The following is a 24,707-nucleotide window of genomic DNA, read 5'->3' as shown; positions in this document are numbered from 1 at the left end:
AAAAATATATATGCTGTATTGTGTAATTATTTTTTAAAATATCCCATTTATGGAAGAGCATTAATCACTAAACCAAAAGGCACACATTTCCATTTGTCAGAAGCAGTGGAGACACAGTAGGGAAAGACAACCCAATTTAGTATATTTTTGAAACAGAGAAATATTTTGGAAATAAAAAAAACCAAGCTACCTGCCAGAAGGGAAATATACTGGCATTTACTATGGAGAAATTAAACGTTCAGAGGTTGTAATAAGTTGTTATACCTATGCGTTTTATGTGTTGCACTTTATTTTTCTGGGAAATTTCCCAAATGTAACAATAAACATTTACAGAATTATGTTCCCATCAGTTCCCAGGTTTTGTAAAAATATACTGTAGATGGGTTTAAGTTTGCATAATAATGTTGAATAGAAGCAACTGTGGGTGGGAAAAACTATTATTTTCAATCAATAGAGACAGTTATAAAAAAGCCCTATTTGAACTTCATAGAGTGGCATCAAATCTCCCAAAGTTGTTGCAGCATATATATTTGCAAGGGATCATAAATCATCCAGGTTTAGATCTCTTAGCTGCAGCATTCTCCATCCAAATTGCAAAAAGAATATCAACAGTGAGAGGATTCTTGATCTATTTACAAGCAAGACTAATTCTGTTTTTAATTAAGAAATACTGTCTCCTTCTCCAACTGTACCAAGTTGGCAAAAAAACTTACCATCCATCTCAATTTTAGTTGCAGAGAATGACAAAACAGGTAACTTTTACTGAGTAAAAGTTCTTCTTGAGAAGATCAACATTTAAGTCACGGACAAAAAATTAGTGATTTTTTTTTAATGAAACATCTCCACAATTTAAACACAATATTTAAAAAGTAATATATTTTGTTTAGATTTGAATACATGAGCAATCAAATCTAAAGCATTGTCAGAAGAATTTGCCAGATGCATCTATTTCAAATAGCACAAGCATAAGGGATATCATATTACCACAAGCCAAGATATTCCCTCTAAATAATTAGGAATAAAGATTTGATCCTACTGTAAACAAATAATTTGATATTCAAAGTTTTCAGTTCTTAAAGGTAATTTCTTCTGCCTCTTTCTTTGAAGAACTTGGAGAAAGTATAAATCAGTTCTGAATGCTAGAAAGCTGAACAAATGTCTTTACTTCATGTATTTTTCCTGTTGGTCAGCCAGGATTTTTGCTGAGGATTTGGCATCATAGAAGAGTTCATTTATTTCTTCAATATGTTCTTTTTCTATGCTATCTTTCCCATTGATTTTGGCTAGCAGATTGGCCGGGGTGAGTAACTGCACAGCATACCTACAGCCAAATAATAAGAGCAGTGATCAAATTAACATGCCGGTTACAATTACAAACAAAAACAGAAAATTTCTCAAGAGACATATACAAATATTTTTATTATAAACACTGCAGCTTGGTCTCCAGATGTTACCAATATATTTTGTGGTTGGAAATATCAAAGATTAGGCAAGGTGCTAATTATGGAATTATGAGTTACAAAAACAATTTGCAGTAGACAGTGATGTGATAACCTGTGAAACTTAAATTTAAAAATCTCTTTCCTTTGCTGCAGAGAAATAACTGCAGAACTACAGAATCCATTTTCAAAATTATTAATTTTTACTGTAACCAATAGTTTATGTTCCAAACATTTTAGCACTAATGCAGATTTTACGTTATGTGTAGTGGCTGCATCACTAAAGAAAGCTTAGAAAGATCGTATAACAAAAATTAGTTGATTCTAGCTGAAATCAGTTAAACTCCAAGCAATGATCTTTATAAAACAATTAGCAAGAAATAATTTTGGCATGGCACTTATTAAGGGCTGCAAACATTTCAATAGTTCTGTATTATTTGCAAGTTAAAGCCTTCAGCAATCACCTGGAAACTACAACAGACTTAGGCATTGATTCTGGTTACTTAATTTAAGAGTTGTAAAATGCAGTGTGAAAAAAAGAAACAGGATTCCATTTACTAACTATATGACCTATTTTTATAGGATATTAATTTCTGCTACTACTTTTCAGCTGTAAGTAGTTATTTGCCTAATAATTGCTAGATTAAGAAAGAAAAGGAGAACTAAACATGAAATGTCAGAGGGAGAACCTCTAAACTTGGTCATTATTGTGAATGAGATATTTCACCAAGTGTCCTATAACAATTAGCTGTCTCTTCCTGTCCAACTTTATCCCACTTCCAAATTTAATATCATTATATATATATTTTTATGCTTACCTTAATGTGGTTTTGGTGCCAATTTCCCCAAGATAATTCAGTGCTTCCTCACTAATATTTATGCTCTCTGTTTGGGCTCGAAGTTTTATGATCTAGCGAGAAAAAAATAAAATAAAAATGCATTCATAATAAAATAAAAATGCATTCATAATAAAAATGTCCTTTGGGGATTTTTTTTTTTTTTTACATTTGAGTATATGGTATATTATATGTGTTTTAGGGGGCAGTTTATTTTAATTTTGAATTTGTATCCAATTTGAAATAAAGATACAGTTTTAGTTCCTTTAAACTCTTAATTGGAAAAATACTAGGGGGAATTCAGTGATAATTCTTTGTGTTTCTAAAACATGAAAGAAAATGTACAGACTGACCAAAAGAACTGCAGCTCACCAATTCCCACTTGGAGCATTGAACGGCCTAATTTCTTTAGAAAGTCACAACTGCCTTTCAATGCTCAAATGCATATCAAACTTTTTAGCATCCTGATAAATAAGATGGTTAAAGATGTAAGAAATGTTGTCTGTTAGTTTTCCCTCCTCCCACAAAACCACTCAGATAAATCTAATCTATTGTGAACAGTCTCAAACTTGTACTGGTTTGAAGATCTTTATAAAGTTGAAAAAGAAGAAGTTATCACCAATAAGTCTGAGTACAGAAAGCTCTAACAAAAGTGGCACTAGGTTCCCTGCTGCCCGTATTACCAGCTGAGTGATAAGGGGCAGACTGGATAATGATGTTGTGTTATAGTGTTGAGATAACTCTGGAACTGTGAGTCTCATATAATGCAGGTATTTTTCACTTTGGCAGCTTTGTAAACAAGATATCAAGAAGCACTCGTTTAAATTAAAGCCATAAAAATGCACCAAGAGAATCAGAACATGGAAGAGGAGAAGAGGGGGATGAGCATGCAATTGGGGATTGATGTAAAAGATATCTGGATTATAAGGTAGCTTATTGAGGTTTCTTTCAGAGTGTTCATCGCTGACATAAAGATTAAGAAATCATCTTCTTATATCTAGACTTTTGCTTTCTTTGCGCAGAGTTAATATCTCCAGTTTAAAACTGAACTCAGCTCTTTAAAAAATTAAAGCAGATGGACTTTGCAATTCCAATCACAGTGATCACATTGGTTTTCAGTTTGGGTTTTTGGATCCATAATCCAAACTATCTTAAGGCAAGTTTAAAGAAGTTTCAAAAAGGTCATGTGGTGTATCGTTTCATAATTCTTGAATTTATTTGAACTAAGCAACTCTTTCTTCTTCAGATTCTAATTCTGAAAGCCAGAGGGTAATCCTTCACTGGCTGAAAGCTGCACTTTTTCTGGCTTTTGTTTCATAATAGAGAGAATGGAGTCATGCCTCATAAAACAGTTTACATGCATGTTAAAGATTTGCACAACATTTTAGTTCTTTCAACCTCAAATATTAGAAAAATATGCCAAAAAACCTTTGGCAGCAAACCACCGAATTTTGGAAGAGGGATCAGAATGGAATATAAAAGAGCAAAACATAGCCTGGCTTGCTCACCTGTCTCAAGTTGTTTGAAGGTTTAAATACAAGACTATAACTTTGGCACATACACGTTCTTTGAAAAAACAATAAAGATAATAAATCCAGCAAACAATTTCTGCACAGTAAACAACACTTTACACTTTATTAGCTGCTGAGATCAACAGTGGGTCACCTAACCATTTTACTTCGCTGTTAAAGCTAGTGAATTGGCTGCCAATCAGCCATCAAATCATGCTCAAAGATTTGACTCTGACATACAGTTCTAAACAACTTGGTACCAAGTCTGGGGATGATCCACAACATCATTGGGAAGTCTTGAGAGACTAGCAAATCAGGAAAAAGAGGAGCACTTTTTTTACCTGCCCTCTGAAAAGTTTCTCCACTCTCAAAATTAAAAAAGGGACTAAAACTGTGCTGCTTTTAGATCTGTCTTGAAGATCTACTTCCTCAGCCAGGACTTCTCAATACGAATGTTTTGCTTTCATCCTTTCCATCTTCAATTTGCATAGCTCTTCAAGAGTTAATTTGCTGTTAATCTATTACATTTTAATAGAGTTGTTAAACTGTAAACTGTTTCAAAATATAATTAAAAGTATATGGGGAGCAGAATATAAATAAATATTCAATATGTAATCTCTATTGGGGCAACACTGAAAAATAAAATATGAATTTAGATTCTATAATAATTATTACTTTGCTCTTTAAAAAGGTGTTAATCTAATATCTCCACTTAAAATGTTTTTTCACAGGAGTAAATACATCCAGCAATTTCATTGTTTCTTCCTATGTCTTCATTTCTAGTCCTCTGAACATCCTTTGCAATACGCTATTCCAATTCTTTTGAATGCTTCTGAAATATTATGCCCAGAACCCAGCATAGTACCTGAGGTAGAGGCTGACAAATTAGAAATTTTGCTTCTAACTGAAACAATCTACTTTTCTCTCCTTTCTACTAAATAGAGTGAGTCCATTCAAGTTTCCATTTAAAAATGTTTAGAAAGAGGTTTTGGTATGAATGCACAGAACATTTTATTCAATTTAAAATAAGAATTTATTGTTTTCATGAAGTCAATTTCTCCATCTCACGCCCTTGTGACTAATTAATTTAATCAAACACTACAAACTTCATCTCCTAAATTCTTTTAAAAGTCAACCGTTCATAAAACAGACTTTTAATCATTTAACAACCCATAGGAGAAATTCAATGGCAACTTAATGTGATATATAAATTATAAATGTTCATAGACAAGACTGACAAATTCTACCCAAATCAAAGCTGCTTGAAGTAATGCAACAATATCTTTACCATCCTTCATGCCTCTGAAAAAGCAAGTCATAATACAGAATGCAATATAGGAACATTTGAATTTATTTTCTTGACAATGACACAACTTCTGAATTATCTTTTACATTAATATACAGCTTAAGGCCTCTCTGACACCATCTGTACCCCGTGATCACTTCTAATATAATCTACATTATCCTGTCATATATAGAAAACCATCCCAAAAATCAATGCTGCTTAATTTTACAAAAAAAAAAAAAAAAAGCAATATACAAAAGGAAATGAGGCTTTACTGGTACATTTATATTCAATAAATGCTTCTGTTCCTCCTTGGCACTTATCCAGCAAGAGAGACTATTATCTGGTGACAAAGCTTTCCACCACTGACACTATCTCTTAAATAATACGAAGAATTGACATGATAAACTGCAGTAGCTTCTTTATGTGTCAATCCATAGTACAGAGACACTAATGAGGGGAATCTTTGATATTTCATAATAACATTCAAGAATTATAATCAATGTTGCACGCAGTAAGATGGATCTGGGAATTTCAGAAATATTATGTTGCATACTAGAAAGTCCAGATTTCTCTTGGAAAGCGTTAACAAAGGTTGTCCTGTCCTCTTTAGATCAGTTGAATGATGGATACATGAGTACTGTAAGGGACTATCGGCAGAAAACGAACTCTAGGAATTTACACGTTCACACTCTTCAAGACACAAAATATTTTAGCATATAAGTGCTTTTGTAATCTTAAGAAAGATGAACTCTTAAAACACCCATATTCCATATTTGTGTATCTAAGAACATAAATATAGTTGAAGATAATTATTAGAAACTGCTTTGTTAATGTAACTCGCCCACTGTTCATGTACGTAAAAATAAAAAATAAACAGGAGGCCTTTGCAGAGATTCATCTGGTGTGCCAGTTTGGCCTTTTCTGGATCAGGAGGCCCTATTGCTAAATGCTCCTACCTAAACTCTTTCTTGGTTTAACTGCTGCAATGATTGCCCTTGAAGACTACTTGGAAGCTACAGTAGGTGCACAATGTGATAATATATCTGTACACCTCACTGTGCCCATGACACCCTTCTACCTCATGAACTGTACTGGTTATCAATTAGTTATCTGGGTATAACTCAAGGGGATGAATATAAACCTTTACAGCTCAAAGCCTGGATATCTACAAGACAAACTGTCTACTACTGCCCATCTGGTAAGATCTGGCAACATTGGAATACTCCAAGTCTTATTGCTAAAATAATCTCATCTCATGGGACTTTGGAGATGGGCCATCTCTCTGCCTTCACCCTACCTGGGACAACATTCCTCTAAGGGCAACACAGTTCCCACCATAATGTCCTTTATTAAACAACTGAAGACCTGGCCATTTCAGTAGACCTTGGAATAAAATAAGTGATCCCACATCTGATACTGACTTGATTTTTACTAACCAACATTTATAGGTTCTGTAACTGTAGCCAAGTTTCCCTGACCTGGCCCTTAATACTTTTTGTATTTTTTTCCCCTTTTCTGTTGTTTTAAATTGTGTTTAGTATTATGCATCACCTAGGCTTGCTGTGATGATTGAATTGGTTTCATAAAAAAAGCAAATACTAAGTTCAAATATAGACTTGAGAATAATTTTAGCCAAGACAGTGACTTGTTCATGCATATGACTGACAGTATGCGGTAGCTTACTAATAGAAAAACCTATGAAAAATAACTTTCAAAATAACTTGTAGTCATATTTTGATAAGGATGGGCTGCTTCATGTTACACTTTAATTACCTAAGTGAAGTTCCATAAAGTCATTTGCTGCCCATTAACCAGATGTTATATATGAAAGAATTACCTGTTTCATTTCTTGTGGTGTATATAACATGGTTCTAATGATCATTACCCGGTCCAGAAGATCCAGAGGTATCCCATGTGGAGAGATAATATCTTCTGTCCCTCTAAAGAAATATAAAGGAAAGTTTAGGCTTCTATAGAACATCAGCATGTTAGTGCAATTCCACTATTGCCCTCCTTCCTATCAGATAGTTATTTACATAGCCTAAGGGGAAAAAAATGGAAAACTTCATTTCTCCATTAGAGGGCACCCCAGTTTCATATGAAACATTTTTCATTTCAGATTATTACATTCTATTTGGGGCTGATATGACAGGATGGGATAAGGAATGAGAAAGTGACCGTGTTCAAGTGCAGTTATGTATCTTTCCTTCCTTCTTTCCTTAAAATGAAGAGGAATTTATTTCTAAAAATGGAATTAAGAACATATACTCTTTTTATAAAATGAGATGTATATTCATAATTGGCTGATACATAGAACATTTCACATTGTAATAGTCTTCACTGTATGAAGCCAAAATACATTCTGAAAAAGTAGGTGGAATACCTAATTCATAGAATTTACAGAGAAGAAACAAGTCTATATGCCTATTAAAGAGACAAAGAAGAATACAAATATATTTTCTGAAATACCACATTTATTTTCTGTGTCAGACACTGTAGGACTTTTTTTTCTTTTAGTGTGCAACTCAATTTTGAAAGATCACATAGTTTTAAGAACAAAGAAGACAGGTCAAAAATTGTACTGTTATTAAGATTTTGCTTTAGCTATTGTTGGGTAACTGCCGATGCCTTGTTCCTAACATTTGGAGTTAACACTGTTATAACAGCATTTATATTTAAAAAAAAATGAGAGAAAGCACAACATGTACAGCATATACATCAATGTCAAAGAGAAGGAAAGAGCAGATATGTTCATAGGAAAGGCACTTAAGAGTTTTATTCTTTTTTTCCTTGCATTCTCAACCTTTTCTTCTTGATTAAAGTTTTATTATATTACTTATATGTTGCTTTGTGAACATTGTTTTTCTTCTATCATGAACAGAAATTGAATAAAATTAAGTGTTGAAGAGAGAAACACAGTAAAAAGAAGAAACACATTCTTTAATGTCTTTGCCACATATTAATTACTGTTGCTATTCCTATAGAAAACATGATGAGCTGTGAAAATATTCAAGCAAACCACGCTTAATGTCTGGAAGACATTTACAAGCTATGGGTATCACTAACATGAGCCCATATGCATCATGGAATAGGGCAGAATGTACAAGCTCTTGAAGCAATAGGGATATAAAAGCATTTCCATCCTAAAATCAAGTGCTAACAGAAGACTAGAGTAAGCCAGATTACTAATGAGTTTAGTAATTAAGGAATGAGCTTAGTAATCAAGGAAGCATAATTGTGTTTTTGAAAATTAAATCATGATACCCAAAGACACAAAATATTTTTTCTTGATTTGTGTCATATACAGTGAATATGCAGAAAAGGAGGCAAAATTTAAATACACAGATGAACCCTCAAAAGATTTTGGATGAATTTAAGCAATACCAAAAATGATGGCTAAAAACCATGTCTGATATTTAGCTCTCAGCAGTCTAATATACAGCTAAATCCTGGGGGGGGGGGAACCAATAATGCTAAAATTAGCATTGGCTATTGTTGTTATACATTTAAAAGTGCAATGCTAATACGTGCTATACTTATATATGCACTGATATTCCATACCATGTTATGTTGCATAATGCAATCCCAAAACTTATTTCAATGTAAAATAATTTGAGAAGCAAAGACAAACGCTGTCGGCATCAAAAAGTTTATCTATTTCAGGCTATGAAAGACAAGCAAATAAAAAACCGAAACAGGGAAGCAGGCGGGTACGGTAGCAGAATAGTCAGATATTCTGACTTACTAAACAGCATATTGAAAATATTTCTGGGAAAGGAGCAAGGCAAATAAACAGAGTAAACTTTGATAGTTGGAGGGAGGGTCACAAGAGAGGAGGAAAAAAAAAACCTGCTTTTTTTCCCCCCCCAAGAAACTCACTGTATCTTGATCATTGCAACATGAAATTTGTCTCCCCTACGGTAAAGGACTAAGCTTTAAGCATCATACCTGATTATGCAGTTTCCCCGGTTGGAGGCAAAGATGACTATCGGAGCGATAGAAGATTCCAATGCGCGATGCAAATATGTGAAGCACTCAATATCCAGCATATGAACTTCATCCACAAAAAGGACACCAGGGACTAACTCCGCAATGCCTTGATCAATATATTTATTTACCACCTTGTTGATCTCACCTCGAAGCTTGTCTGAGAGGAAAAAGAAACAGCGGGCGTCTGATATCATTTCATCAGTATTTTTTTTCCAAAAATATACCTGTATAAAAATCTATATAAGCATATCTAATGTACAAGACAATTTTTTTTAAAAAAATACATTCAAATAAATGATGTCAAGTATTTTCCATAAATACGATGCATTCTTGAGTGTTAGCTTTTGGATAAAAACAACAACAACAACAACCAATTGTTTTGATGAATCTACTTTCTTCACTTTCACTATTATGAAAGGTACTTTGTAAGATACTTATTTGTTTGGCTCAAGACTTCTGGCAGCAAAATAAACATTTATACTAGTAAATTTGCTAACCACAGATAAGCCCTGAGCCGATGTTATTTGTTACCTGCCAAAAGTCAGGATTCTTTCATTTATCTGTACTATTCCTAACAGTTTCATACAAGATCAGACTCTTTCTAGTTTTGGTGAAAAACTTTAAAACAGGCTAAGTAAATTATTGCTGAATGACAAACTTCTCCAACTTCTCGTTTTTGAAGTATTGCAGTTTTGAAAAATCTCTTGTAATATTGTCTTTTAAATGGAAATATATATATCAAAGTATATACCAAATAAACCAAGTGAAATAAATATTCATTAAAGGTAGTCCTTGAGTTATGGTGGCAATTGGGCCTGGAATTTCCAACACTAACACAATGTGGTTGTAAAGTAGGATATCATGTGGTCAGTGGTGGGATTCAAATATGGAACCAGTTCTCTGTGTGGACGCCGCTTCCAAAAGTCCATTCTGGGCCTGGGCAACAAAAAAATTAGCTACCAGTTCTGCTGAATTGGTGCGAACTGGCTGAATCCCACTATTGCATGTGACTACATCTTAGTGGTAGCAATCCTTGCAGTCCCCATTGCCATTGTTAAGGGAGGATTGTGCCTTGTTAAGCATGCATCTCCTTGCAACTTCCTATCACTTCCCAACAATAAGTCAGTGGGTGTGTAGTCGGCTGGCAGCTAAATGGCTGATGATGAGTGGGAGAGGGAATGAGGGATGTGCAAGTGGCTGAAGAGGCATGGCGGAGTGCGGTGGGGCTTCAGGATGGTATGCAAGTGGTCAGCGAGGCATGGCATAAGAGCAATGTAAGAGATGGCCAGGCTGAGCCTGAGGGAGGAGTCAAAACGTCATCAGTCTTGAGTCCCTTCACGCCCAGAAGAGATTTAAGTCCAGTCCTCTTTCAATTCCATTAACTCTTATCTACTGCCATTTTGCTTTGACTATTAGTGGTTCAGAATCTTGTAGGGGGTATTAGCATGCAATAAGCTTCTATTCATTTGAACTGCCTTGGCTCCTAATTTTCGATGCTTGACAAACAGCAAAGTTTGGGGAGGGTGCACAAATGGCCAAGGAGGCACAGTGAGTGCAATGAGGCTTGGGGAGGGTGTTTAAGGGTCAGGTTAGTGGCTGGCAAAGGTAACATGAGTGAAGAGAATCTGGGGTGGTGCACAGATGGAGGAGACTTACCGGAATAACTTGCAACTTCCTGTGCTGACTTCCCCATTGTCGTTATTTGTAGGAAGACGGTAGGGAACGCCACAAATTGTGATTATGTGACCATGGGATGCTGCAACCACTTTTAGTTTGAACTGGTTACCAAGTGCCCAGGTTGCAAACACATGGCTATGGGACTGCTGAAATGGCAAGAACTTCAAGGATTTAATACAGGTAACGTTCAGTTAATAACCACTTGTTCAACATCACTGTACTTTTGAATGGTTACTGAAGAAGTGGTTGTTAACTGAGCATTACCTGTATTAAGATATCCTCTACTCGTGGCCATTTCAGAAAGAATATAAAAGTCTGTATTGTATCAATATTGTGGCAAACTACCTTATGCTACAGTTTCATGTAAGTGTAATCACATTTCTATTAGATTGTGATTTCTAACTATTACACTTTAATTATTAAATCTCATTCAACTGTAATGATCCCAAGCAACATACATCTTGTTTTCTCTATTCATGAAGTTTACTTTTCCACTGCCTCTCTTAAAAACTTAACGTGATACATTAATCACCAAATTAAATGGAATTACTTCAATAAGAAAAAAATGAAAGAGATATTTGGAGCACCTGTGATTTCAGTTTTCTTTGGTTTCATTAGTTGTCCCATCATGGAGAGGATGTCTTGTCCACCCTACAGAAAATTGATTTGTGAGTTAATGAGACTTTTTAAAATTCTAATGAAGGACTGCTTGTACAGAAAGATTTATTAAAAATATAAGAATGTTGAGCTAAAAATCAAGTTTTCAAGTTCTTTATATCAACCAATTGCTAGTAAGTCATAATTATTTTAAAATTGATAGTCTATATGAAAATCCATCTATAAATTCATCTATGTAACTGTGTTCAGAATGTAATGGGACTAGGTGTTTTTTTTTTTTTTTGGGAACCTACAGCATCCAGAAAAAAATATAATGGAAATTTAATCAGTGTTACTAATTTAAAATGATAATGTGCATTTTATGGTCCTTTTAATTTTTATTTGTATAATTTTTCATTATGCAACAAAGTACCATATATAGATAAAATAATCTGAATCCTTTATCTCAATGCTATGAGACAACATAATGAGCTGACGTTGGAGAAAAAAAACAGCACATCAGATTCTCACCCATTATCACAGCACCTCTTTTTCAGGTTTATATTGATAAATATTGATTTATGTAACTAGTACTTCTGCACAGTACACTGTGAGGTGATCATAAAGTGAGCATGTTAATCTTGCATCAGAGTATGATTAAAAGGTTAAAGTTTGTGTGTGCTGTTCCACACGACTGTATTGTGTAAAACATATTCAGCATTCAGAGCAGTGGTTCTCAACCTTTTTAATGCTGCGACCCCCAACTGATCGTAAGTCGAGGACTACCCAACCGATCATAAGTCGAGGACTACCCAACCGGTCATAAGTCGAGGACTTTCCCTGCCTGGGAGTGCTGCGCATGCGTGGTGCCACCCCCTGGGGCAGGCCGACCACTGGCTGGGCCACCAGCTGGCCCAGCCCAAGAGAGGTAAGGCACCCGCCGGGCCCCACGCACGCCAGCAACCCTCCGTGTGCCCGCCGGCCTCCCACCTCTGGTCCTCTTTTACTTACATTTTTAGTAGTTGCTCAGCAGGAAGGGGTGGAAACTTCCTTTGCTGCAGACAACTTGCAGCACCGTTTGCAGAATGGGACTTTTGGCGGGCTCAGCAGGGCAGAGACAGCCTGGACAATTCCTATTGGCTTTTGAAAGCCAATAGAATTAGACTCTATTCAAGAGAGTCTATTCTATTGGCTTTCAAAAGCCAAAAGAATAAAAGGGAGTAGCACAGCTAAGGAAAAGGGGGAAAAATGGCGGACTGCGTTGTTTGGCGACCCCTGTGAAATGGTCGTTTGACCCCAAATGGGGTCCCGACCCACAGGTTGAGAACCGCTGATACAGAGTGATGGATCTGGCATTCAAGAGACTTATCAGTTTCCATTAAAATGCTGAAGGTTGAAAAAAATTGCTTGTATTCAGGTTTGCTTATGAACAAAACAGTGTACTGGGAAAAATGAGCCTTTAATCCTATGTTTAATTTTTTACAGAATTTGTATTAAAACAGGGAATAAATATGCTTGTTTTTGCTTCAACCACATGGTTCTACAAAGGAGCTATTTTCTGGGTGTGTTTGTGTCCTAAAAAAATTCACTGCCCATTACTTCCTGAATTGTATACATTCATAAAGATACAAACTCAGAAACACAGAAAGAGGATATTCAGACAGTCTATACATTTCAAAGCCATTTTTCAAAAACAGCCAGGAAAAACTTACATAACAGCTGTTGGGCACTTGGGAAAAAGTTATGGTTACTTTTAAGTATTTTTCTGAACGGGAGATACACACGAGTTACAAAACATCTCTTTCCACGAATTTGCAGAGCCCGAATAGCCTCTATCCGTGTTTCTGTGCCTGTATCTTTATACATGTATACAATTCAGGAAATAATGGGCAGTGATTTTTTTTAGGACACAAACACATCCAGAAAATAGCTCCTTTGCAGAACCATGTGGCTGAAGCAAAACTGACTAATATTAATAAAAGAGAGTTTTCTCAACAGTTTTATTGTTAGCAGCTTGGCTGTTTTATCAGTCCCCAAATGAATTCGATTAAAAGTTAGCAACACAACTATTTTTATTTTCTGTATGTGCATACAGTTTGCCATTAGTACCTGAGGCCGAGCATTGGCTACATCCAAATCATGCAGTGTGACATCCTGGATAATTTCTTTCTTCTTGTGCACATCACCCTTTGGCAAGGGAACATATTCTTCAGCCTCAAGGTCAAATTCAGTAGCATAGGTGTCACACCTACCTTGCCTCTGTGGATAAGAATTTAGAAATCACACACACTATATTTATAGTTAGTGTTATTACAAATATTCAGAGAGTGACATATAGGCTGATAAACAAAGGTCTTGTTTTATAGTTATGCACATGACAAGCTCTGGTTGACAGTTTTGAAAATGCCAGACTTGTCCTTGAAAATGAACAGCTATGAAATTCTACTGTCAGGAGCAGGGTTTTTTTCCTCCACTGTTCTGAAAATGAAGAAAATTGAGTAAAGGACAAATCCAACCAATTTTGTAGAATGTGTAGAAATTGTTTCAGATTCCTTTGAACATGGATGATTTATTGTTTGATACAAAATATTATGCCCATCCATTAAACACTAAGTATCTCTTTATACTACATTTTAAATCAGATACGAGCAACATGCTAACTAATGCATTTCCTTCTAGATGCATATATTTTATGACAAAAAATCTACAGGGATAAAGATTAAACGCTCTATGCATTTCTTATGAGCGTGACTAAAGTTACTTTAAATCTTCTTGCCTTGTTTTAATGAATAAAAAACACCCAAGCTTTAAGTCAAGTATTAAAAATCAATGAAGAAACATTCAATGCAGTTGTAACTGGGAGTCTCAGACCAAATGACCTTATTTATGAATTACATTACTACTTTCTTTAGCGGTGTCATTCATGTAGGAACAAGAGATTTTAGACTTTGAGAAAAGGATAACATATACTAGAAGGGATTAAGGTTGTTAGGACAGAAGTCTTTTTACCAAAGGAGACAGGTCAAAATACATAGAGCTTCATGGCTACTTTCTTGCTTTACCTTGACAGCTCCACTGTTTGCTTCAATATAAATTACATCGCCAGCTTCCACTCTTTCCTTTTGCAAACTTTCAAATATGCTGGGATCCAACTGGAGTTAGAGAAAATAAACAATGATTAACTACATTAACATCAAAAACAGGCAACCTGGTTTTACAAAAATCATGTTTGATTCCACAAAAAGCCATCCAAGAAGTAATATTTATAGTACTGGAAGAACAAGCTCTAGGAATTTAGATTTATCTACATTTAGAATGAGCTAATTTGTCAAATCCAACTACTATTTAGGTTGATTTAATGCGTTCTGTAAATATAATATAAATATTTTAACTTCAACATTATACTGTAGCATTCAGATGACATTTCAATTGCTTTTACATATTCTTCTTATGCCATCATTTAAACATCAGATACTCTGAAGAGAGATAAAACTCCAAGATACAACTGTGATTGACATATCATTTAAACCCTGATTAATTGGCTACAACTGATTCAAAGCTGCCATCACATAAGTCATAAACCATGGCTTATAAAACACACTAACTGAATTGACACAAAATGTTAACCTAAACGCTATGTCTAACTTTTTAACTCGTGCCGAAACAACTTTTTAAATAGACTTTTCACTGATTTTCAATGACTTGTTCTAATTGTTTTTAACAGGATAGTTAACTTTTTTGGGGGGATTAACATTCTTTTTATATTTTATTGTAAATTATTGTGAAATTTTGGAGGCTGTCAAATTATCAGGCTTTGTGGGAAAAAAAGGTGTAAATAAAGGCATGGTGACCAGGCTGCAGACTAGGAAGAAGACTGGGATGTTTTATATCTGTCAAGTAAAGCACTGAGATTAGCCTTCCTTGCCCTGAAATAATAAAAGCAGTCAGAGAGAGGCATGTCCTTGGGAAAGTCTAAATTGCAGAAAGAAATCCTAGGGCAGGGGTAGGCAACCTTGGCTCTTTTATGACTCGTGGACTTCAACTCCCAGAATTCCTGAGCCAGCTGAAGTCCAAGAGTCATAAAAGAGCCAAGGTTGCCTACCCCTGCCCTAGGCTATGCTGCTTTAGGGTGCACAGAAAGATGCCAGATTATAAATTCCAATGCATTCTTGCCCTATTTGGCATATTAGTCCACATGTCCTGGGCATATAGCATTGTATTTTGTTGTTTCCTCCTTTTTCAAAAGGAAAAGGTGGGAAGAGGTAACTTGGTGCACAGTAGGAGTGATGGTAACTAACATTTTAAGTCCCTGGCAATATTAATAATAATAATAGTAGTAAAGTTGGAAGGGACCTTGGAGGTCATCTAGTCCAACCCCCTGCTCAGGCAGGAAACCCTATACCATTTCAGACAAATGGCTCTCCAGTCTCTTTTTAAAAACCTCCAGTGTTGGAGCATTCACCGCTTCTGAAGACAGGTTGTTCCACTGATTAATTGTTCTAACTGTCAGGAAGTTTCTCCTTAGTTCTAGGTTGCTTCTCTCCTTGCTTAGTTTCCACCCGTTGCTTCTTGTCCTGCCTTCAGGCGCCTTGGAAAATAGCTTGACACCCTCTTCTTTGTGGCAGCCCCTGAGATACTGGAACACTGCTATCATGTCCCCCCTCGTCCTTCTCTTCATTAAATTAGACATACCCAATTCTAGCAACCGTTCCTCTAGTCCCCTAATCATCTTTGTTGCTCTTCTCTGTACTCTTTCTAGAGTCTCAACATCTTTTTTACATCGCGGTGACCAAAACTGGATGCAGTATTCCAAGTGTGGCCTTACCAAGACATTGTAAAGTGATATTAACACTTCACGTGATCTTGATTCTATCCCTCTGTTAATGCAGCCTAGCACTGTGTTAGCCTTTTTGGCAGCTGCAGCACACTGCTGGCTCATATTTAGGTGATTGTCCACTAGGACTCCGAGGTCCCTCTCACAGTTACTACTATTGAGCAAGGTACCCCCTATACTACACCCCTATACCCCCTATACTATTGAACACAAATACCTAGAAAAAGCCACATTGATCTTAATAGGCTCACTTTCAAGTAAGCATGAATAGGATTTCAGTTTAAATGAATTATACAGTTCATGAGAAATTGTTTAGTAATTTAAAAGGTTAAGTTTACTTCACCAGCAGAGGAAATGTTTATTTCAACTGCTTCTCTCAATGGGGATGGACAGCATTTCTAAACTCAAGTGCATGTGCCAAGCTAACTGGGGGATAGTTTAAATTTCTAACTGGAGCTTATATCCATTTGCAGAATAAACCTATAAAAGGAGACAAGTAAATAAAAACTGCCTAGAATCTTCTATTTCCCTTTCTTTTTTATTCAAAAGACAGAACTATTAAGAAGCTGAGGAACATTTGAAAAATGTCCATAGCTACCTTTAGCTGTTTAGTTCCTTTTGCTGTTTTGAGTCCAATAATGACATGACTAATGGTTTTCCCGTAACCTCCCATAGGATTCTCAGTTTCACAGGGAGTTAATTCTGTGACTTCTCCTTCATAAACTTCCTTGGTTTCTTTAATTCTTAATCCTGTAAATATTAAATACAGAAGTTATAAGCTGCCATTTTTATTGGATTGTTCCAAATAGTCACCATATCCAGATAAAGTTGTTAATTCAATGGAAAACTTTGTGGAAAATAATGTATTCATAATAATAAATATTCAAACGCTGAAGAATTTATGACAAGGAAGAAGAAATAAAAAGTTCTGCATCTCTGTATGTCCCCACTGTTCACAAAACAATCAAACGTAGTTTGTCAACCATCCCAAGCATTGGGGCAAGTCGTGAAAAGGTGTAATATCTTTATAATGCTATTCCTTGATGCAAAATTACATTGTTTTCCATTTGCATTGCTATTTCTGATACTTATCTGGTATATTTTCAGTGGTTCTAAATTCAGTATCAACTGGTAACAGCTAAAACTATATGTTGTGTTTTGTAATATTTGTCAAAATTAATTGCTATTGCTTGCATCTCCTGCTGTATCATTTAGGAAATTCTTAATTTAAGAGTGAAAATCCATGTAACCGTATAAGAATCAGATTTTTTTTTTTAATTACATTGCTGGCACCTAAAAAAAAAATGTTTGGATTGCCAATGTTATTTTAAAACATTAATAACTTGTGAAAGAGAAATCAGCCCAATTCAACAGATGTAGAAAAATTTCTGTCACTAACATCAAATACTTGTTTAGAAGCATCTCCATCCTAACATCCAGAAAATGTGAAGCATCAACAATGTAGCTGGCTGTTAAATTATTGCTATCTCTAGGAATGACAAATGTGTTTGACACAGGTTTCAACTGTTGGTTCAAATTTCCAAATCTGACAGGTAACTCTTCATCACATCAAGGAAATATTGCAGACGGTGCTCTCTCCATCTTTGAACTCTCTCTCCATGAACCCTGCCAATTTAATTGTAACTTAAAGACCATAGATGATTGAAAGTCTCTTTCTAACAGAAATCAATGAGTCACTTTTTTCAGTTGCAAGGACTGATGGAAACATTTCTTCACTTTAACGGTACTGAATACTTAGTTGATGGTCTGTGTTAAATCATAGGGAGCCCGGGGGAATTAACAGATGTCGGAGTCAATAATAAAAACAATTAAGCTATAATTTAAGCAATACAAAAATGTAAAAGGAATAGTGATATCAACTGTCAGCAGAGAGTAACTGAAGATTTAAGGTGCAAATGTTTATTCATCAAAAGGAGCAACTGAATGTATAAATTGAAACTTAAATAATTCAGCTGATAAATTCAGTTGATAAAGAGAAATTTATCCCCATGAACAAGCTATTCTACCTGTAAACCCCTTAATCAAATTTCTTCGACAACATACTCAATTAGACTGAAAAGAGTATCATTTGTACTATTTTTAGCTAACGTATCATAATATAGAAAACACCAGAGTTTGTACAAAGATACTAGCAGATAAGTCAGTCACCATGCAAGAACACTGAAAAGAGAAGCAAACAAATGTGTCCTTCCAGTCAAAAGAATAAATGCTATTCACTGAATATAAAAATGTTGGGTGGTACATAGATTTAATAAATAAATAAATGCTCTCTCACAAATACATATAAATTTGGTTTTTTGCTTTAAGTTTCTTACCAATTGCTCTTCTGAAATTTTCCATCAAGACTTCCGTTTTCTTTATTTCAGTAGAATATACTTCACTTCCAACCATAGGGCAAAAGGGAACCTTACTTCCCAACTCCTGAGCAATAGCTAGAGCCAAAGCAGTCTGAAGACAAGAAAAAAAAAAATCACACACATAAATACAGTTAAATTACCCAACTAAAAATAATTTAAATGCAGAAAAAAATAATCCTCTGATTTTAGTTTAACTTCTATAAAATAAATACTTTGGCTTGAATCCAGAATTTGAATTCTTCCTTCTACAGAATATTTTCTCTGTCAACTCAATAAAGCCTAAGCTAGAGCAGTGGTAGCGAACCTATGGCACGGGCACTCAGAGCCCTCTCTGTGGGCACACGCACCATCACCCCAGTCCTAGGCCTTCAGCTGGGTTTTATAAAACCTTTTCGCTTTAGGCCTCCGCCGCCATGTACAAAAAAAAAGGTTCAATCAATCAGTCAATTTCAACTTCTCATGGGGAAAAAAAGATCTTGCAAAGTTGGAATTGATTGATTGAACTTTTTAGTCCCACCCAGTCTGCCGTTTCCACCGCACCCACGCCCACCCAATGGGCCACACCCACCCGGCACTCAATGATGCATAAATGTGTTTTGGGTTGCAGTTTGGGCACGCGGTCTCTAAAAGGTTCACCATCACTGAGCTAGAGAGTCAAAGTTCTTTTGGATCCCTGAATTAGAAAGGAACTGACAAATAACAAATGTATCCTTGTTCCTGTTCTTCTGGTGGGAAACTCTGCTGTTCCCAGAAGGAGCCATTCTATTTATAGAAAAAAGCCTAACCATTTTTATTCTGATCTCAGAGAAGAGACACAGGGGCCATCATGACAAAAAGTGTTGATGTTAGTTGGCAGCAATTTAGCCTTTGAAAGCTACAGTGCTTGGAATATGGTATTACTGATCTATCATAAGGAGAAGTGCAATGAACATAGGAACTAAGTAATTTTTAACATCCCTAATACTGTAGGGATAAGACTGCATAATATTTGTAGTTGGAGCATATATTTGGATTTTGAATGGCATACCACTTCTCTGAAAGGAGACAAATCTAGGATGATAAACAGGTAAGAATAGGGGAAATGCTATGTCTGATAACTACATATAAAGTTAAACTAATTAACATTACTAGGATTAGAAGGTAAAGTTCTATAAGGGTTCTAACCAAACTATGTCAGCAAATCTGAAGAATGACTCAGTGGTCAACAGATAGGAAGAAACCAGTCTACACGCAAGTATCAAAAAAAGAGAGTTAAGTGAATGTGTAGCTATTTCATAATATCCTTAATTCCACACTAACACTTAGGATCCCCCAACACAGATGAAAGCTCTACATGGAAAAGAAGATGCCATATGCTCAAACTGGCTTTACAAAAGGCCAAGGAATAAAACACATGACGCACCATGGATAATTGAGAAAGCCAAAGAATTCCAAAAACAACTATACATCTGCTTCATTGATTATAGAAGGGAATTATATTGTGTCATTCACATTAAGCTGTGGAATGGATTTATGAAAATGGAAATCTCGGAATATCACAGTTTTCATGTGAAATCTATCCCCAAATGAAGAAGTCACTCTAGCTCAGTGGTTCTCAACCTTTTTAATGCCCGATCCCCAATCAGTCGTAAATCGAGGACTACTCAACCGGTCGTAAATCGAGGACTACTCAACTGGTGCAGCACCGTTTGCAGAATGGGACTTTTGGCGGGCTCAGCAGGGCAGAGACAGCCTGGACAATTCCTATTGGCTTTTGAAAGCCAATAGAATTAGACTCTATTCAAGAGAGTCTATTCTATTGGCTTTCAAAAGCCAATAGAATAAAAGGGAGTAGCACAGCTAAGGAAAAGGGGGAAAAAATGGCGGACTGCGTTGTTTGGCGACCCCCGTGAAATGGTCGTTCGACCCCAAATGGGGTCCCGACCCACAGGTTGAGAACCACTGCTCTAGATGGAATAGGAACCCTGGTGGTACAGTGATTAGAATGAGTATTGCAGGCAAATTCTGCCCACAGCCTGGAGTTTGATCCTGACAGGGCTCGATGTTAACTCAGCCTTCCATCCTTCCGAGGTTGGTAAACCCAGATTGTTCTCATTATATACTGACATTATAAACAGCCAATTTCTGTTGTTAAGTGAGACATTTGCTCAGTGAGTTTTGCCCTATTTTACGACTTTTCTTGCCTCAGTTGTTAAGTGAATCACTGCAGTTGATAATCATGCAGCAAAGTTTTAGTCTGTGACTGTCAACTTCTGCCTGAAATCCCCAAAAAACACACTGGAGTCAAAGTGTCCTCTAATGTTACCCTTAATGGATTGAATCACAGTGGCAAGTTCGAAAGCAAAAGCTGGCTCTAACAAAAAGACGGGAAGCAACTAATTAAAAGAATAACTCTCCTCCTCTCTCCTCTGACTGGACAGGTCACATTGTCCAATAGAATTGTAAATGTTTGTTATGAGAAGCATTCTCAGTTCGCCAAAACAGAGCTTTCACTTCTCTGCTTTCTCACGATGATAAACCACCTGTGGATTCCACTCTCTCCATCCCCCCTCCCCACTTTGTAGGCAAGCTAAAGGCATGCAGCAATCCTAAAGGCAGCTGGGTTCATAGCTTGACAGGGACACCCTATGGAAGTGAAAGCTAGGCTTTGGAAAACAAGACAGAAAAAGTATTAGCGTTTTTTTGTGTTACAGAAGACTTCAGAAAACATCATGGACAGCCAAAGAAACTAACAAATAGATCATAGGAAAAAATAATCTAGAGTTCTCACTCTAGGCACCAATAACCAGTTCAAATTATCAATCAGAATGACAATAGATGTGCCACTGGAAGATCTAAAGAATTAGTTTGGAAATAGATTGGCCTGGAGAAAATCTCTGTAGTTACATAAAAGCTGACACCAATCTGATGGAACATAATAAAAACAAATAAATTAGGATTATTCCTTAATGAATTTATTTTTCACTTTTACAATATAATTTACAATATAAAAATTATTTTACTAATTTCAAGGGATTATACATAGCATTTAGTTTTAATGTAATACGTCTGATTTGTAAAAGGCATTGTTAAGTAATCTGCTAATTCCATTGTGGCTCTAAAGTTCTTCTAAGGAATAAAATGATTAGGAAAAAAGCATTTTCATCATACGCTTTCATAACTTAGTTTGACATATGTATTAGCAGAGAGAAAATAATTTTATAAACTGTCTTAAAATTGTCACTTTTTAAGTAGATTCCTGTGTTGTTATAAGTTAAGAGCTAAAAAGAAATTAGAAAGAAATATTATGGCAGGATTTGTGTGTGTGTCTGTGTGTGTTTATACAGGAAATTATGGTACTTGATTTACATGCAGTAAGCTGTTAAACCAAATTTTGTTATGTTTTAGCATTTTATCTTTCTAGTTGGGACTTTTGGATGTTGCAGCTCCAGAAACTACCAAATTCTTGAGCAGTTAGATAGCAGTTTGGTGTAGTGGTTAAATCATCAGGCTAGAAACTAGGAGACCGTGAGTTCAGGCAATTTCCAAGAATCAGACACAACTGAATGGAGCAAAAAAAAAAAAAAAGACAGCACTATATTGATTACAGTTTCTTTATTATTATTTTTAAGTTAAGATTTTTTTTCAATTATTTTAGCATATTATGTTTATAAACGATAAGGAATTGGTCTGCAAGGAGTTAATAAAAGGATACTGAACTCAAGATACCTTACACACAGTATTTTAAATCATTACCTTTAAAACAAATGTTTTATGTTAAAATTTGGAAAGTATTACATTCATTTTGTTGTTGCTTTATGATATCTAGTATCTCAGGGTGTCTTTTCCCTAATTAAGATAATTTTAATGGCTTTGTATTAGCTTTTAAACCTTGTATTATACTGTAAGTTGCCAGGAGTTGCTGTATCAGTGAGATGTGTGGCAAACAAACTTAACAGAAAAATAAGCAAGCAAGCTACTATCAGTGTCAAACATAGCAATATCACTAACAGCATAATACTTGAAAAGAAATGTACTTAAATATTATCACATCAAGAACTGAAATAACCACTAATGCATTTAGAAATCTGCTAAGACATGAAGAAAAATGTACCTTACCTTGCCTGTCCCAGGAGGTCCCGCCAGTAACACGGCTCTGCCAGCCATCTTCTTACTTTTGATTAATTCCACAATAACACCACAAGCCTTCAAATAAAATTACAGTTAGTTGGAAATTTCACTGACCGAGTGGAAGGGTTCTGATCTAATACAGAAGCCTCTGTGTGTGTGTGTGTGTGTGTGTGTGTGCGCGCGCGGGGGGGGGAGGGCACACATTTTTACTGCTACGAAGACTCGTCAAGGCTTCTACAGAACACGAGGCTGGAATGATGATGATGTGAAACTGGTGCTAGCGATGGGGAAAACCGGGCCCTCTTACCTCCCGCGCGTTCTCCTGTCCAACGAGCCCGGCTGCTGCTGGCTTGGCCGCCCCGCTCTCGTCCAGCCCCAGCCCCTTGACATGGCTATGGGCCGCGATGCGCTGTGTCTTCGAAGTGCTTTTCACCTCCTCGATCTTCATTCCGCTGGTGGCGATTAGAAGCGAAGGGAGCCCCGGGAGACTCAGTCCGTCCCTCTCAGTCGCTCTGGCGCAGTTAATACGAGCACTCGCGTGTTGCCAAGGTTCCCGGCGCCTAACCGTTTCGTGCCCACCCCTTCCTGCCTATTGGCTGGAGTACGAGAAATCTCTCTTTTCTTTGGCCACAATCTTCGGTCACTCAGGAGCTATAATTTTAGGTTCTGTACGGACAATTCAGCGTTGTGCTCTTTAGAAGATGCTCCGGTTTCACCATTAACTCTAGAAGAAGAGTACCGCCTAAGAAGTGGCGAAGAAATATTTGGAAAGCGCTTTGCTATAGCGCTTAATTACTGCGCCGTAATTATAACACCTTGCAACAACAATATTACTAAATATATTAATACCGTTTACAGGGTAGGAACCTTTTGATTGTAAAATAAAGTTACGTTACATAAGAGTTTTGGGGCAGAGCAAAAACAATGAAGATGAAGGACTTTAAAGATGAGCATGGTTTTTATCGATAGTTGACGGTCCGAAACTCAGTAGATTAAAAGTATGAAGTGTATAGTTTCTTAGTTTTAAAACAAAACTAGAGGAAATTGAAGGGGCTTTGTGGAAAAGCACTATAAATTAAATGACTAAATTATACAATGATGTTCCTGAATGGGTGGCGGGAGTTTTATTATAGGCATTGCAACATGCTAACTCTGATTTTCATATTATAACGCTTGTTATTTACAAAAATAATAAGTATGCAAAGGAGATCTTTATTACAATAATTGGTTTAGATATGTATGAACATTGCACAAATGAACTCCAAAAGGTAAGCCAAGGAGCATTTTTGAGAGGGTTAAAAAAAAGTGAAAATTGCTATTACAAAGCTGCAATGGAAGACCCACCCCATTTATACATATATGTGATCATTATGTATAAATTTGATCCCCCAAATGCCATAATTAAACTGAAATTATGAACATTTTTACTTTATAATTAATGTTATCCTTTAACAGGATACCATGCTTTGATCTTATCTATGATAAATACATGATACTATAAGAAAGAAGACTGCATAAGATATTCTGAATTATTTTGTGCAAGATGACAGTTTTTGCATTAACTTTGCCTATAGTGATTATTCAGAAAATCTTGGACTTGCAGAGGCAAGAGTTAGTAAAATAATTTGTCAGTGTTACATATTTTAATTTAAATTATATAATTCCAAGGCTCCATTTCAAGTTGAAATATTATTTTTTAAAATAGAGATATAATGATTACAATTGAAGAGAAAATATGTAGCAGGAATCATTTATTTATTACATACAGTGTAAGGGCTATAATAGCCACCAATAGCAGAACACATCCATGAACAACAAGTAGCAGTCAGAAGACAGAGTGAAAATTCCTTTATCTCATAATACAGACTCAGCCATAATTTTAATTGGGAATCTGATCCTCCAAACCAAGATAAATCCAAAAACACTAGGGAATTCCTGGAAGTTTGAGATTCAAACAAATCAGCCATCAATAGATACATTTATACACCATTCAAGAGACAACAAAAAAACTAAAAAGGAAACAAAAAGATCAATACACACCATCTCC

The 24,707-nt window shown here is 35.9% G+C and overlaps 1 protein-coding gene across 1 annotated transcript; it reads right to left on the bottom strand.

Annotated features, from left to right (window-relative positions):
* Window positions 1–271: 271 nt before the first annotated feature.
* RUVBL1 (RuvB like AAA ATPase 1) lies at window positions 272–23,236 on the bottom strand. Its single transcript, XM_039357387.1, has 11 exons — window positions 22,968–23,236; window positions 22,649–22,735; window positions 18,509–18,641; window positions 16,771–16,922; window positions 14,401–14,490; window positions 13,448–13,597; window positions 11,329–11,392; window positions 9,023–9,221; window positions 6,912–7,014; window positions 2,258–2,349; window positions 272–1,321 (listed from the first exon to the last, which is right to left on the bottom strand). The coding sequence occupies exons 1-11, from the start codon at window positions 23,106–23,108 to the stop codon at window positions 1,162–1,164; spliced, it is 1,371 nt and encodes a 456-aa protein (XP_039213321.1). The 5' UTR covers window positions 23,109–23,236; the 3' UTR covers window positions 272–1,161.
* Window positions 23,237–24,707: the final 1,471 nt, after the last annotated feature.

Source organism: Crotalus tigris, unplaced genomic scaffold (genome assembly GCF_016545835.1).
Source record: "Crotalus tigris isolate CLP2741 ecotype Arizona unplaced genomic scaffold, ASM1654583v1 scf7180000018916.1150873, whole genome shotgun sequence".
Lineage (NCBI taxonomy): Eukaryota > Metazoa > Chordata > Lepidosauria > Squamata > Viperidae > Crotalus > Crotalus tigris.
Note: the sequence above shows the minus strand (reverse complement) of the source record. Positions and strands in the feature narration are given on the sequence as shown.

Coding starts and splice junctions, on each gene's coding strand:
- RUVBL1 (XM_039357387.1), bottom strand. CDS start 23,108: ATGAAGATCGAGGAGGTGAAAAGCACTTCGAAGACACAGCGCATCGCG. Junction 16,923..18,508: donor AAATTTCAGAAGAGCAATTG/GTAAGAAACTTA, acceptor TAATATTTACAG/GATTAAGAATTAAAGAAACC. Junction 1,322..2,257: donor GGCACCAAAACCACATTAAG/GTAAGCATAAAA, acceptor ATTTGGCTGTAG/GTATGCTGTGCAGTTACTCA.